The sequence below is a fragment of the Amphiura filiformis genome, chromosome 10 (assembly GCF_039555335.1).
Source record: "Amphiura filiformis chromosome 10, Afil_fr2py, whole genome shotgun sequence".
Lineage (NCBI taxonomy): Eukaryota > Metazoa > Echinodermata > Ophiuroidea > Amphilepidida > Amphiuridae > Amphiura > Amphiura filiformis.
Genome location: NC_092637.1, coordinates 54616055 through 54631728, shown reverse-complemented (window position 1 = coordinate 54631728; position 15674 = coordinate 54616055). Strand labels below are relative to the sequence as shown.

General features: G+C 36.6%; 1 protein-coding gene across 1 annotated transcript; it reads left to right on the top strand.

Annotated features, from left to right (window-relative positions):
* Positions 1 to 201: 201 nt before the first annotated feature.
* Positions 202 to 14237, top strand: LOC140163033 (TLC domain-containing protein 2-like). Its single transcript, XM_072186373.1, has 4 exons — positions 202 to 513; positions 4563 to 4645; positions 5533 to 5615; positions 10322 to 14237. Exons 1-4 carry the CDS (start codon positions 320 to 322, stop codon positions 10742 to 10744), a joined length of 783 nt encoding a protein of 260 aa, XP_072042474.1. The 5' UTR covers positions 202 to 319; the 3' UTR covers positions 10745 to 14237.
* Positions 14238 to 15674: the final 1437 nt, after the last annotated feature.

Genomic DNA, 15674 nt, shown 5'->3' with positions numbered 1-15674 from the left:
AAGACATACTTCGTATTCAGAATGCAATTCGATAGGTCTGAGGTGCTCTCATGTCCCACAAAAAATACTGTCGAAACGCAATAAACGCTCATTTTAGATCCCTTAAAGAAACCGCTTGAATAGAGTACCCTCTCAAGGATAGGTAGGCCTACTCTGTGACGGATTATGTACGAAATACATATTTACCGGTCAGAACTGTAATAACGTGACGCGTGACTGACTTGTTTGAATATTCGCTTCTATTTCTGCACACAGCGTCAAACGAAGATCAGCTAGGCCTATCTTTTAAACCAGTTTCTCTGGCAGAATTTTATTAAACATGTATACTCCCGCTGGGTTATGTGCGACTTTTATGTCATTTTTAGGATTTTTCAAGTTTAACCAGATGTTGAACAGCCAATCCTGCTTCATCCCAGTGCCTGCTAAATATGCTGGATCTACACCATACAAATGGAGTAATGAGGTTGGGTCTTTTATAAATGCTGTTCTGGTATCACTTCTAGGTGTCTATTGGTGAGTACTGAAAGAGGAGAGAGAGATAGAAAGTAAAGGAAAAGGGGAATCCTCTAATTCCAGTGGCGTGTGGGGGGGCTTTGGGTGCTGCCCCCCGAACTTTATTAAAAATCATGTAAAATCAGTAAATAAACGGTAATTCAACTTATTCGCGCAATGTTATTGAAAAAAGTTTCTGTAGCTATACCGGTAATACGTAACTGGCACTTGCAGTAGTCCTAGGCCTACATAGTGGAAGAAGGGCCCAACTCCAGCTCGCATTAAAACCTGTACCGTTGCCCATAGTCATATAACGACCAAAAGATAAATGACTGACTATCATTGAGGACTGAGTTCCGCAGTCTAACCGTTGCCATAGAAACATCATTTATAATATATAAACTCGAATGTATGTAATACTGTTTGTTCATCATTCATGTATTAAAGGTCCCCTGAAGATGAAGACTTTATGTCTATAAAACCTTTTCCAAATATTAAGTTTTTTTCTTAATACCTCAATAACAGTTTTGATGGAGTTGGGCCCTTCTTCCACTCAGGTATTAAATTGAGTAGAGAAAACAAGTTAAGTTTTTCTTATAGCCAATATATTACTGATTCTACTTCATAACATTGTTTCCATGATCTCGTTTATTTCAAAAACGAAATCGTTATGTTAAAATAAGAAGAATAAAGATTAGCAACGGTTGACTGACAAGGACACTAAGGCCTAAAAAATTGTTTGATTGGCGTAACCCGACCTACCCTAAAATTAGGCCCGACCCTTTTTTTATTATTTTTTTTTGCAAAAAAAAATAATAAAATTTAAAAAAATAAATATAAATAAATAAATTTAAAAAAAGAAGAAAAAAGTTCCAAAGCCTTTATCAAACGAAATTTACAGCTTAAAAAAAGTGAAAAAAAAAAAGAATCCCGACCTACCTACCCTAAAAAATGTTTGATGTTACTCCAATCAAACATTTTTTTAGGCCTAATGGAAGGACAAGTATTTAAAAAGTAGGTCAAAATAATAAGCAAAAAGATAATAAACTGTTTAATGACAAGGACATCGGGAGAGGACTTGTCTTCATCCTTACTCTCCACCATCTAACCTAGACCAGACTTATCATTTCGTTTTCCATCAGGAACTTATATTGTTCAGCCATCTTCATCAGCCTAAATAAATATATATTTAACCAAAAGTTATTGGTTTCCTGCGTGTGTGTTTTCATCGGTGCTCCTCCAAAAGAACCTGCCCGTTACTCGCTCATCTTCCCCCATTGAGCCCACCCATTGCCTCCTCTTCCCCCAAACCAAATCCTGCAGGAAACACTGGAGTGAAAAGACAAAGAATTCAAAAATCGCAAAAAGCAAAAACCATGAAAGTTTTAGTCATAAACTTCCAAAGCGTCAAAAATAAAGTTGCCTCCTCTTCCCCTTCAACTTTTACACAACCCCAGGGGGTACTCAAGTTTGGTTTTGGTAGGGACGTGCCGCTGAGATTTTGGAAGTAGACCCATAAATATACCAATTTTTCAAGAAATTTGGACCCATTGATATACCAAAAGTCAAAATTTTCGGCCAAATTTACCCAAAATTGTCTTAGTTTTTACAAATTTTGGGAAAATTTTGGGAAAATTTTGAAAATTTTGGCTAGATTAAGGAAAAATTGGGCTGTTTTCCGAAAAAATTGAGAAAATTTTGAAAAAAGGACCCATTCATATACCAAAATAGGCTTTGAAAAAGGGGTCATTTGATATACCAGAAGGCTGAAAATGCTACCCATGTTTGCGGCACGTCCCCGTATGGTCATTTGTACTGAGTACCCCGGGTACACAACATGGCTATCCTCTTCATTATCAGAACAATAATTATTAGTGATATTTATTTACCATCACTGTGTCTAAAGACTCTTCTTCTGGTAGACCTACATGTGACGAAACTATTTCGGCCAAATAGGCTTAGTGCCAAATTGATCTATTTCTGGACATTAAAGGTGATATTCATTGAAAATTGAAAACATCACATATTATATATCAATGGAAAGCTTAGTGCCTAGGGAACCTAAATATATTGATTTTTAGAAGTAAAAACATTGAATAATGTTTCAAAAGCAGTGGAAAAGAGACACCTCAGAGAATTCGAAAACCGGAAGTGCTAATTGCTGAAAGGCACGATCTTTTTGTGCACCCAAGCACAATAAATGGCCTGCTTATGATAATATATTTTTGTGGGGTAAACAGAATGATTATCTCCCAGGGCCCTCTTCTCCAGATATTTCCATTAATTATCCTAAAGACAGTGTTTTCTCTACCCGTCCATTCTGATCTCCTATACAGAAGAACTTTGACCGCAAATGATCACGTGGCATTATAAGATCGTACATTATGGATTTAAAACTGGAAGTTGTTGTTTTTTAAACCTACTATAGAAATGGCACTTGGTAATTGAATACCAAAGAAACTAATTTGAAAATAGTAAGTGAAAACAAAAATCGGTGTCTTTATTTTTGACTTTCAGCTCTGAGACAGAATCTATGGAATTTTTCGGTAATTCCCATAATTCCTTGCGGTATCTACGGACTCTACCAAACCAACCTTTTCAGCTTCCTTTTATGGTCCTATGACACTGATTCAAGATGTTAAAAAAAATAATTCTTGGCATTTTTATTTTTTGGCCCCTGTGTGGCCAAAAAAACTGACCACCCCCCAAGATTTGAGCTTTTTGCTTATAACTTATAACTCAAGAACGGTACCGGTATGTCGCAGGTAGGTCAAACTATACTTTCTCTGAATCCTTGCAATGGGTGGAATAATTTGGTGTCCTTGTTAACCAGATTTGAGCAACTTTGAAATTCGACCTTTAACCTTGAATATGGCTGGAGTGCCGGGAATTATTTTTAACATTTTGAATGTGTTAAAGGACCATAAACCATAAAAGGAAGCTAAAAAAATTGGTTTGGTAGACTTAGTCCTGTAGGGGTCATCATTAACTTCCCGCAGATACCGGACTAAGAAGACGAAGGTCGTGGGCCCTTATTGCCAAAATCTAAATACCAGAGAAAAGAGAATATCTTTAAGATGGGCAGTGGCGTAGGGGTTGTGGCGCCTAGTGCTAAGGATACATAATGGCCCGCCTCCAATTCTTGAAACAATTGCGCACGGAGCGCGCTAAATTTTGGACAAATAATGCCTTGGAGGGGCGCAGAATCGATGCTGAATTGGTCAATTTGGCGCCCCTAAGGGTGGCGCCTGGGGCACGTTTCCCCTCTGACCCCCCCCTGTAGTTACGCCACTGGCCATGGATAACTTCTGTAGATTTAGTCCAAGGTCAGTGACCATTGTTGAGGAGTTAGGAAGATAAATAAATGCCAGAAGCTATATTCTATTGTGGTGGATATCCAACTTAAGCGCTCCAAAGACTCCGAGTATTGTACGTACAATATTGTATGCAACATATCTACGTTATTTAATCTATTGCCATTCTATTTCCAGTAATGTTTAAGTTCTAACGAATGTTTGATGACGAAAAATCGATAATATGTTACATGTAATATCTAGTAGAAATATATTATCGATTTTACGCCATCAAACATTCGTTAGAACTTAAACATTACTGGAAATAGAATGGCAATAGATTAAATAACGTAGATATGTTGCATACAATATTGTACGTACAATAAAAAGTCTGAATACTGCTTTACAGTTATGTCAACATTTGGTTACTCATCCATAATAAAGCAAATAATGATTATGTGTTTCTGTTATAATCAAATCACTGTGTATACATCCATCCCAAAATCTGATTATATGGATGAATGAACAACAAAAGAATGGGGCGAATTATCGCGTGTCCATGTGTTCAAGATTATGGGCCAAATAGTCTGATCCTGTCAAACAGGATTAGATAATAAAGAAGCAGTGGCGGCACCAGGATTTTTTTCGGGGGGGGGGGGGGTAAGTGAATTTCAAGGGGGGTCACAAAACAAGGTTGATGTGAATTATCATTGAACCTAGCTTGGACTCTTCAAAGGTTGGAAAAAATAACAGATCGCTTTTTTTAAATGTTGACAGTATGTACCAAACACCTGAATACTTCATAGAGAGAGTCTTGACAACAACAACGCTAGGAGAGGTTATTGTCGGCATCTTAACAGGTAAGCTACCCTAACCCTAATCCAAATTTTAATTATAATCATGTAACCTAAAACCTTAAGGGATGGGGTACGGCATGAACGTTTGGATAGTATTTTTTTGTGGTACATTAGAGCACATCAGACATATCGAATTGCATTCTGAATACGAAGAATGTCCTTCTGATGTCACAATAGAACTAATTGTGATTTTTTGAAATTCGCAATGTAATACATATTTTATGACAAATGAATTAAAAATTGATATTTTTGATATTTAACAGTACTCGAAGTAAACTTTATAAATCTGATGATTTATATTTAAAGTGTATGTAGGTGGGATGAAAAGCCGACGATCAATTGAAAATTTTGACCTTTCGTATTGAAGATAGGCCTATAGAGTTTTGCTCCTAAAACACCAAAAAAAATTAGGTCTTTTTGGGAAAAAATCCATATCTTCAATATGAGAGGTCAAAATTTTCAATTGATCGTCGGCTTTACCTCCCACCTACATACATTTTAAGAATATATCATTAGATTATAAAATTTACTTCAGAGGACTGTTATCAAAAATGTGAAAAATATCAAATTTTGATAATTTGTCATAAAATTTGTATTATATTGTGATTTTCAAAAAATGAAAATTATTTGATATCAGAAAGACATGCTTCGTATTCAGAATACAATTCAATAGGTCTGAGGTGCTCTCATGTGCCCACAAAAAATACTATCGAAACACTCAAAACGCTCCAGATCCCTTAACTCCAAACCAGTGATGCAGCTTGGGGTTGTGGCGCACGGGGCAAGGATACTAGTTTCACTTACGATTCGTAGAAAGATTAGATAGCAGGTTGAAACATACTACTTTCAATTGATGATAACATTCTGCTCACATTTAAATTCCCTTTCAGGTTATTATATATATGATAGCATCGATTTAGTGAAGTATCAAGGTATCCAAGCAACATGGCCTGTTGTTCTGCATCATGTTTTGGTATGTGTATAAAGCAGCATCACTTCTCTCATCATCATCGTCATCATCATCATCATCATCATCATCATCATCGTCATCATAATCATCGTCATCGTCATCATCATCATCATCATCATCGTCATCGTCGTCGTCGTCGTCGTCGTCGTCATCATCATCATCATCATCCAACCCAACTGTCATTCGTCATCTTCCTCCTCACCATCATAATCATTATCATCATCGTCATTCTCCTCCTCCTCCTCCTTCTCCTCATCATCATCATCATCATGATTATCGATTCTGCTCTTGCTCCTGCTTATCTTGCACCTACTTTCCTTATCATCATCATTATTATCATTATCTTTATTATCGTCATCATCATCATCATCATCATCATCATTATTATTATCATTATCATTATTATCATCATCATCATTATATTATCATCATCAATATCACCATCATTATCATCACTGTATAGATAATAGAAGTAATCATTAAATCCATATATTAAGGTGGTACTACACCCCTTGATTTTGTGACTAATTTTGCATTTTCTCAAAAAATAACTACACACTGGTAACAAAAGTTATGTATATTATAGGGGCAAGGAATCCAATTACTTCACTGAAATTTCAGTGATTCAAGACAAGTGGCTCATTATATGTGTTAAGAAATGAGGTACTTTCTAGCGCACCACTCCACGCCATACATAAATTCTCCCATTCACATTTCCCCAATATGAAATAAAAAAAAAGTAAAATTAAATTTGGCGGAGGCGGGGTTCGAACTCACGGCGCACCGCTTTGGACACACTATGAACCCAGCGCCTTAGACCACTCGGCCACTTGTCTTGTTGCTATCCGTTTGAAATTAATTTGAAGATATAATCGCAACTTCAACATAGAGCTACCACGTGACAAGTAAAGGCAGAAACGTACCATATTTTGGAATTTTATTTGCCTAAAAATATTAATGTGTATTAATAGCGCTCAATTGTTGTTAACTGCGTGTTTTTTTGCAAAGAAATCCAACAATAAACATGATAAATGGGCTATATGGACAATAGGGCCTACATTATCTCGATTTTGACACGTGCTCGTGTCTCAGTACATTTCCATGGTCAGTAAAATAATATAGAGGAACCTACCATTTTTCTTGTATACGCGTTCGATGTTTTGATCAAGTATGTAAATAATCGACATTAGACCCCTAATATTTTTTCAGGAAATAAAAGATTAGATACCATAAAAACGAAACAGTAATCTTTGGTGGGGTCTAATGTAATATTCACATAGAGTTTTCAACGTTTTTTCTATCCTTATTTTTGCTCAATTAAAAAAATATTTTGGCGTATATAAAATTGAAATAAAATTCTCTGCCTCTTAAACGACATCAAATGTGCCACAATTGGGTATCACGAATCGTTATATATGATGTGCAGTTAATATTCATATTTTCTTTTATACAGAGTATGCTTCAGTTTTGACAGGAAAAATATTTTCTTGAAAACCCTCTCACTCGGTTATTTTAAAAAGGTAACCACGCTTCCCTAGAATGTGCAATAAATTAGCATTAAATTTTTTCTTATTCTAACAGCAAGCGGTTCTAAAATGCAGTATGGCGAAATGTGGTGTAATTCTAGCGGTACCTCTTTTCTTATCATAAATAACGTACCGCTTGTCTTGAGTCACTGAAATTGTAGTAACTGGATTCCATGCCCCTATAATATACATAACTTTTGTTACCAGTACAGTGTGTTATTATATTTTGAGGAAAGTGCAAAAATAGCCACACATTTATCAATGGGTGTAGTACCACCTTAATAATACATTTTCGTTACAAAAAAAATTCTTAAAGGGCTCTCGGAGGATGGAAAGACTTCATTTTACCATGATTTACATTGTGTCATTTAGCTTTATAATATTAAAACAAGATATGCATTCTAATATCAAAGTAATTTCTAGAAGTTTAAACCACCAGCACAGTTTCAGCACCAAAATTCACTAACCTTGAATTTTCGATGTGTAACACACATCCTCATCTGGCGATTTCTTTTTGATCTGGATGACCTCCCGCTCTAAACTATATAAATCGCTATCAAGGACTGGAATTGCCGCCCTTTTATAACGCCCTCATTCGACCAAAATTCGCCAATGGTCAACAAAAGGGCAAATTGATGAACCTTCTGACCTTCTGAATGTTTAGTCAGCAGGGCGGTTTTCCGCAAGTCGCTAACTTGTGTGGGTTGCGCGCATTTAAATTGCAGGTGTGCCATCGTTTTGTTTTAAGTCTGCGTCAGTGTCATCATTCTGCTTGAAGTCTATAGTGTCTTTTTGCTTGAAGTCTACAGTGTCTTTGTGTTTGAAATCTACAGCGTCTTTCTGCTTGAAGTCCACAGTGTCTTTCTGTTTGAAGTCAACAGTGTCTTTCTGCTTGAGGTCTACAGTGTCTTTGTGACTGAAGTCCACAGTGTCTTTCTGCTTGAAGTCCATAGTGTCTTTCCGCTTGAAGTCCACAGTGTCTTTCCGCTTGAAGTCCACAGTGTCTTTCTGCTTGAAATCTACAGTTGCTTTCTGCTTGAAATCCACGGTGTCTTTCTGCTTGAAATCTACAGTGTCTTTCTGCTTGAAAACCACAGTGTCTTTCTGCTTGAAGTCTATGGTGTCTTTCTGCTTGAAGCCCACTGTGTCTTTCTGCTTGAAATCTACAGTGTCTTTCTGCTTGAAAACCACAGTGTCTTTCTGCTTGAAGTCTACAGTGTCTTTCTGCTTGAAGTCTACAGTGTCTTTCTGCTTGAAGTCTACAGTGTCTTTCTGCTTGAAGTCTACAGTGTCTTTCTGCTTGAAGTCCACAGTGTCTTTCTGCTTGAAGTCTACAGTGTCTTTCTGCTTGAAGTCTACAGTGTCTTTCTGCTTGAAGTCTACAGTGTCTCCATTCTGCTGGAAGTTTACAGTGTCATCATTTTGCTTTAAATTTACAGTGTCATCATTCTGCTTTAAGTTTACAGTGTCTTCTCTCATGGAGTTCCATTTCTTCAATGTTCTTGGAAAAGATGAATATTTAAAAACATTTTTTCTTGCAAACGGCACTTCTGCTTTCTGCTTCCTAGTCCTAGTAGCAGTTATTCGCGAAGGCTTAATATACGTCTCCTTGTTTATACCAACCAAGTCTTGAATTTTGTGTAACATATTCAGTCGAGCACTTTCCCTCCGCTGCTCGAGTGTTTCCCAACCAAGCTCAGCTATCATCTTGGTGACGCTTGCTTCCCTCTTGTAGTTCCTCATGCAGAAGCGAGCTGCTTTTCTCTGAACCCCTTCTATTTTCTTAATTTGTCCCGCTTTGTAGGGATCCCATGCACAGCTTGCATATTCAAGTTTGGGTCGAACTAAGGTGATATAAGCAGTTGTCTTTACCTCCTTTGGGCAGAACCACATATTTCTTCTAATCATGCCCATAGTACGATTTGCCTTTTTCACTGTGTTGTCTACTTGTTCAGCCCAATTTAGCTTGTCATCAAGCTGTACTCCTAAGTATGGATGAGAGTTAGGAACCTGGAGTTTTTGGCCACAGAAGATGTAGTCTCTGTGTGGAGGTTGCTTTTTATGCGATATCTCCATAATGGAACACTTGGTGGGATTGAAACTCATCTTCCATGTTGACTGCCATTTCTCAAGCTGATTAAGGTCATCTTGCAAGGAATCCACGTCTTCCTCTGAGGAGATATTTGAGTACACCAAACAGTCGTCAGCGAAGAGACGGACATTATTTTGTATATTATCTGGGAGATCATTTATGAACAGAAGAAAAAGCAGCGGGCCCAAAACTGTCCCCTGCGGTACCCCTGACAGGACTGGTTTCGGAGTTGACAAATTTCCCTCACATGCTACTCTCTGGGTGCGCGTGGTAAGAAAATTCTTCATGCAGTCCAGCAAACTTCCTCTTATGCCATAATGATTGAGTTTGCCCAGTAGTCGTTGATGCGGCACCTTGTCAAACGCCTTGGAGAAATCTAAGATAGCCATGTGGATAGTCTCTCCTTTCTCCAAGGTTCTGGCAATGTCATCCACTGTCAATATCAGCTGAGTTTCAGTAGATCGTTTGCTTCTAAAACCATGTTGTGAATCCACAAGTATGTTGAATTTTTCCAAATGCTTCATGACATGGGAATGGATGATGTGTTCCATTATTTTACAAACAACACTGGTTAGGGAGACATGACGGTAATTTTCAGGAGCAGCTTTGTCCCCTTTCTTAAATACACCGCAGATATTCGCTTCTCTCCACTGCCTTGGTAATACTCCCTGGTTTACAGAAGTTTGGAATAGGTCTGTGAGAATGGGTGCTAGTTCCGCTGCAAACATCTTAAGAAACCACGGTGGTATTTCATCGGGGCCTGGCGCTTTGTTTGGTAAAAGGTCTTGCAGTTGTTTAAGCACTCCCTTTTCAAAGATGACAAGCTCGGGTACATCAGTGATGTTTTCCCCGCTCAGAGTTGGAATATCTGTGTCGTCCTCCGATGTGAACACACTCGAAAATTGGTTGTTTAATGCTTCAGCTTTCCCATCTCCATCGCTGATGAGGATGTGTGTCACACATCGAAAATTTAAGGTTAGTGAATGTTGGTGCTGAAAGTCAGTTTAAACTTCTAGAAATTGTTTATAACCAGCACGTATGAACTTATATTCGAATATCAAAGTAATTAAATGACCTGTTTGTGATTTCAGATGACGTATATTGGGCTAGGATACTGTCTCTACCATCACCAACTCGTTGGATATTCTATGCTGGCTTGTCTCATCGATGTAAATAGTATTTTTCTACACGGACGGGTGTTACTTTTAATGTATGGATACTCAAAAACTTCACTTGTGTATAGATTGAACAGTGTTTTCACTTTTGTAACATATGTGGTATTCCGACTGGGTTGCCTTTTATTACTTATACATAGTGTAATGGATGATTGTCCACGTCTAACATTACTATGGTGTTACTGGTTCCGTTTTGCGTCCGTAACACTACTCGTTATTAATTTGATATTGTTTTATCGATTGATACGGAGTGATTTGATAACTAAGAGCAACAAAGGCATAGATAATGATAATATAATGGTTCCAAATAATAACCATGTAAATGGAAAGTCACATTAAAGCCATATTATAACATTTTCAAACAAAATAGATTAGCATTTCTTTGCCATAAAATGTAAGTTTTTACTGTCAGATATATCCCCTTTTATTTTGAGCCGAACAACTACGGCAGAGCAAAGAAAATTGGAATTTACTACCAGCGCATATGTCGCCAATACGTACCACTCCTTCGGTCATGTTATGGTACGGCCCTTTGTTGTGTAGATCACCGTCGCGCACACCGTGTACGTACTGTGTGTTATGAACATCGTGTATGCGTTCGACTATAAATAATTCCATCGTAATAATAAAAGGCTGATTCAGGCGTTTTATTCAAAACCTCGGATTTTAACAAAACTACAGCACCTATAGTCTTGATTTTTTCCAGGGTATATTGGTTTAATAAAGTACAATATAATCGTGTAAAAAAATTAATTTTAAAAAATCAGTGAGGGCGTCCTCCTCAGCAAATGTTATAATATGGCTTTATGGGGTAAATGGGGTAACTTCGGTCAGCGGGGTAACTTTGGTCGGTCAATTATATTTTTTTAAATGGTCATATTTTCGTACAGCAATATTGTTTTTAGTCATGTTTGGTGTCAAGTTGATAAGAAATATATTTGGAAGAAATAATAGTCGATCATATCCAAATTTACGGAAAAAACGAGATTTTTGACCAAAAATGAGTATTTTTTTACATTTTTTACAGAAAAAATAAAAATCGATATTTGTGAGCAAGGATGTGTTAATTTTGCAAGGGGTCAAATGTCACAAAAAACAACAACTTGCCCATATACAGGGAAGATCAATTTGTATGATTTTGTTACCTTCATGGTATGTAATACTCTGACCAAAGTTGCCCCAAATGCGGGGTAACTTTAGTCAGGCTATTTTAACCACTAGGGCACCCTTACAAAATTATTAAAAAATCTTTTTCAACTTCAAGGTGTAGAAGGGAACCCTAATGTCATAAAAAAGAGTTAATTAGAAATATAATTGGTTTTGTTTGGAAGCAGTGGTTTAAAAACTCTGAAGAGTGCCCAAAGTTACCCCCATTTTACGGTAAGTGCACAAGTTGCAATTGAATCACCTAAGGCACTCCATACCATATAAAGGAGGGCCCCACCTGACCCCCTCAGATTTGCTTTATATTTTACTCATATGTTGAACTTGTAGAAATATTAAAAACATGCTTGAAGTCTGTATAGCCATTTAAAAGTTGGAGTAGGGTGGTCTAAATTTAGACCCAAAAGCTGCCCTTTAAATAATTTTCATCTTTGGGAGCCTGTAACTTCCTTATAAAGAGAGGGAGAGGTCTGAAACCTCGTATTCACACTAATTGCATACACAATATGTCAAAAAGTAAACAAAACAATACACGTATGTCCGTATTGCGCGTTGTGTCACGGGGTCATTAATTTTGTACGCAAAAGAAAATTTAATGTTTTGTAAACTGGCAAGTTTAGCCCCCCTAAATTCACATTATTTGTTGGATCAATTGTTTTTGTTGTTACTGGTGCTATATATAGGATAAATAGGGGCCTACAATGCATATATTCCAAAAAATTGAGGTCACAAAATCTATAAAACATCACTTTTATATCATTACTATAGTCTTAAAAGTACAACATATCCAAGTCCCAGTAATTTTATAGGTTGCCTTCATATAACACGACAAGCCCAAAGTTGACCATTTTCTTATGATCACATGTACTGCAAAGTTGCCGAATTCGGAAGGGTTGACCGTCAAATAGGCACCAATATTGAAAATACGTAAGAGCTACAAACCTCAAACTTGCATGTTTTTAATATTTCTACAGGTTGAGCATATGAGTGAAAAGCAAATCTGCGGGGGTCAGGTGGGGTCCCTCTTTGATATGGTATGGAGTGACCCACATGGCAGGTATAATGCACAATAGAAGCGAACAACGTTGTTTTAACCAAAAAATATGTTTTTTTGGAGCGACAACCAGGTTTTTAGACGATAAACCAGGTTTCTCGTCGAAAAACCAATTTTGTTAACCTTTGCGTTACATATCCATATCGAAAAATCTGGGTTTTAGTTCGAAAAAAACCAAATTATTTTGTCAAATTCGATTAGTAAAATTTTTGTAAAACCCCAAAATCAAAAAACGACATTTATTGATCAGGCTTCTCTCTTTGATTGTGCAAAATAGGTACCATAGTCGTCAGCAGAATGGTCTTTCGTAAATCGGTCTTTTCGTAGTTCCTTATTTCACGAATAAACGTAGATCAAATTCGAGCTCATCTAAAATGTAAGCATGGAATCATAATTTGGAACTTAAGGGGCACTTCGTGATCCACAGCCTCATCCCCACAACTTACTCCAAAAATCTTCAGTTTTTGTACCATCAGAAAACAAAGACTACATGTTTGTTTGCAGATTAGGACCTCTCAGTGCATGAGATTTTCGTAGTGGTTTATCTTTTAAGTAGTTTTTATCGTAGTGTATTATCTTTTTTTAAAGTAGTTTTAATGCTTATGGGGTCCCCCATATATATGTATGTAGTATTAATAGTATTTTAAACATGTTGTTAAGTTACATTGTAATTTGATTTATTTTGTAAGCATTGTATTTATCTAAATTTGCAATTTTAATATTGTGCATTTGAATGTATGTAGTATTTTTTAAATCTTAATAATTATGAAATTATTGGTAAATTGGGCTTTACAAGTCCACTAGTTTACTCACGTTTTTAGACGTTTCATAATCCGATCGAAAGACTTCATCAGTAATGCGATGAACCATGCAGCAACACTCCTACTCTCATCTCCAGAGGGTGTAGTGTAGTTCTTTGTAATAGCTGGTCATATATACATGATTTAGTGAGTATGTACCTTCATCGCGGTTGTTAACGTTGCCCCCCCGTTATCTGATCCACATTGCTTCTCTAATCCATCTGGTTTACTTGCATGAGTCTTTGTCGATTACTTTAGCTGCCTCTCAATCGATGACATGATTTTGCTGTGATAGATGATCTTAACAAGTCCGCCATCACCTCGATCGACTCCTTTCGTACAGCGCGCGTGAATTTTTTCCCTGTTAACTTTTCCAACGTTAAGTTATCAACGTTATCAACCGCGATGAAGGGACATACTCACTCAATCATGTATATGACCAGTATGGCATTTTCCATATATTCGGTTAGTTTGGTGGGGTTCATTGTCGAACCCCAACGGGTTTAGCTTGTATTGATATTATTTATTAACATAGGCCTATTTGTTTGTGATATTGCAAGCGTTTTAAAATTTCAAAACAATCCCATTCAATTACCCGGTTGACGATGGAAATTTACTGAATTTAGAGAATGCACGTCATTCACCACCTGAGTAAACTAGTGGACTTGTAAAGCACAATTTACCAATATTTGATATCTAACAGTCCTGTTGCAATAGTTGTATTGATCCCTGGGCCTGAAGGAAGAACAGATGATTAATTGTGTTTTCAACTGAGTGTCCCAGGTTAAAGAAGAAATAAAACAAACAAACCAAATGTCTATACGTGTGGGCATGTATATATTATTATTCTGTTTTAGACTGGTCGGATTTCTGGAAAATAGAAAACCTCACCCTGCTGTAGGACGATTTTCGAATGCCAACTTAACTCAACAATTTCACTATTTCAAATCAACAGCTTTTCATTCAAAAACAGTGGAATTAGTAAGGTATCTACTCTTACTACACTCATCCAACTTTCAACTTCCATTAGCCTACACTCAACACTCAATCAATCCCACTTTACTAAGAAATATAATACTTTTTATAAAACGACTGGGGATAAAGGAAAAGCAGATATTTTACCAAAATGAGCATATTTAAATTTCATTTTGAACTTTCAAATTATTATAATATAAAATGAGAAAGTGTAATAAATGTTTGTATGAAAAGAGTGATGATGGTTTTGAGAATAATAGAAAAACAGGTAAAGATTATAGAAACCAACAACGTATAAAGATATTTATGGGAGCATCAAACAAATTTCTGGCGAGGAAATTTCAGCGAAAAGTGTTTGTGAATGAGGCAACCAGAAATAATTTTTTTAGCCCAAACTTGTCTGATAGCATGATTATACCTCGCTCAAACTTTTAAAATCAAAAATATATTTGCATAATATATAATTTCAGCGATGACTATTACTACATACACATACCAAGATATAGGATTGCGAACAGAGAACAAAGTAGCACACCACATTCTACTAGAAAACACACACGAAAACAATTTGATATCACATATTGCAACTTTTGACTATATAGAAGGAAATCTAGGACCAACAAACTTATAAGAACTAGGACTACCCATGTGCATAGATGACATCTATGTCTATTCAAAGGTGAAGGAGGTCAAGTAAAGAAAGTTGTAGCTACTGTTTAAACACGTATTGGTGCGACATTTGGTGTGAATGAAAAACCTGTGAACGTGGTTATACAGTAAGCCAAATAATTAAGGTACCAGTTATGTTCACCCCTTTTATATCCTAAACAAAGACAGATATGTCATTATTGGGACCAGTAGCCAATAGCTACATCTTTTAACTCGAATTTAAGACCTAATTTGTTAAAATTGTTCAAGAAATAAACACACAACGATCCTAAAACCCAAGGAAGATGCCAATTTAAAAGTTGCAGTTTGCTCCATATGATACCCTATTGATTTGTACACAACGCGTTCACGAACAAGAGAACTAGCGCAGTGCTTCCATTGGTTAGCACGTTAAAACTAGCGACGTGCTTTCATTGATTAGAACACAAAAGTGCAACCTTAGGTTTCGTTTCTTCATTAGGTTTTAGATCACTGTTTGTTTAATTCTCAACCAATTTCAAATAATAAGCAAACGCCAACAAAATCCGTAGTGATTTAGTGACACTGCGCATGACTAGACCTCGACACCTAATTTACAGATTGTCGCCCTAAACAAAGCACACTAAAC

Excerpts from the sequence above, each read along its gene's own strand:
- LOC140163033 (XM_072186373.1), top strand. The coding sequence starts at position 320 with ATGTATACTCCCGCTGGGTTATGTGCGACTTTTATGTCATTTTTAGGA. Across the intron at positions 514-4,562 it reads TCACTTCTAGGTGTCTATTG|TATGTACCAAACACCTGAAT; the intron begins GTGAGTACTGAA and ends AAATGTTGACAG. Across the intron at positions 5,616-10,321 it reads TTGTTCTGCATCATGTTTTG|ATGACGTATATTGGGCTAGG; the intron begins GTATGTGTATAA and ends TTGTGATTTCAG.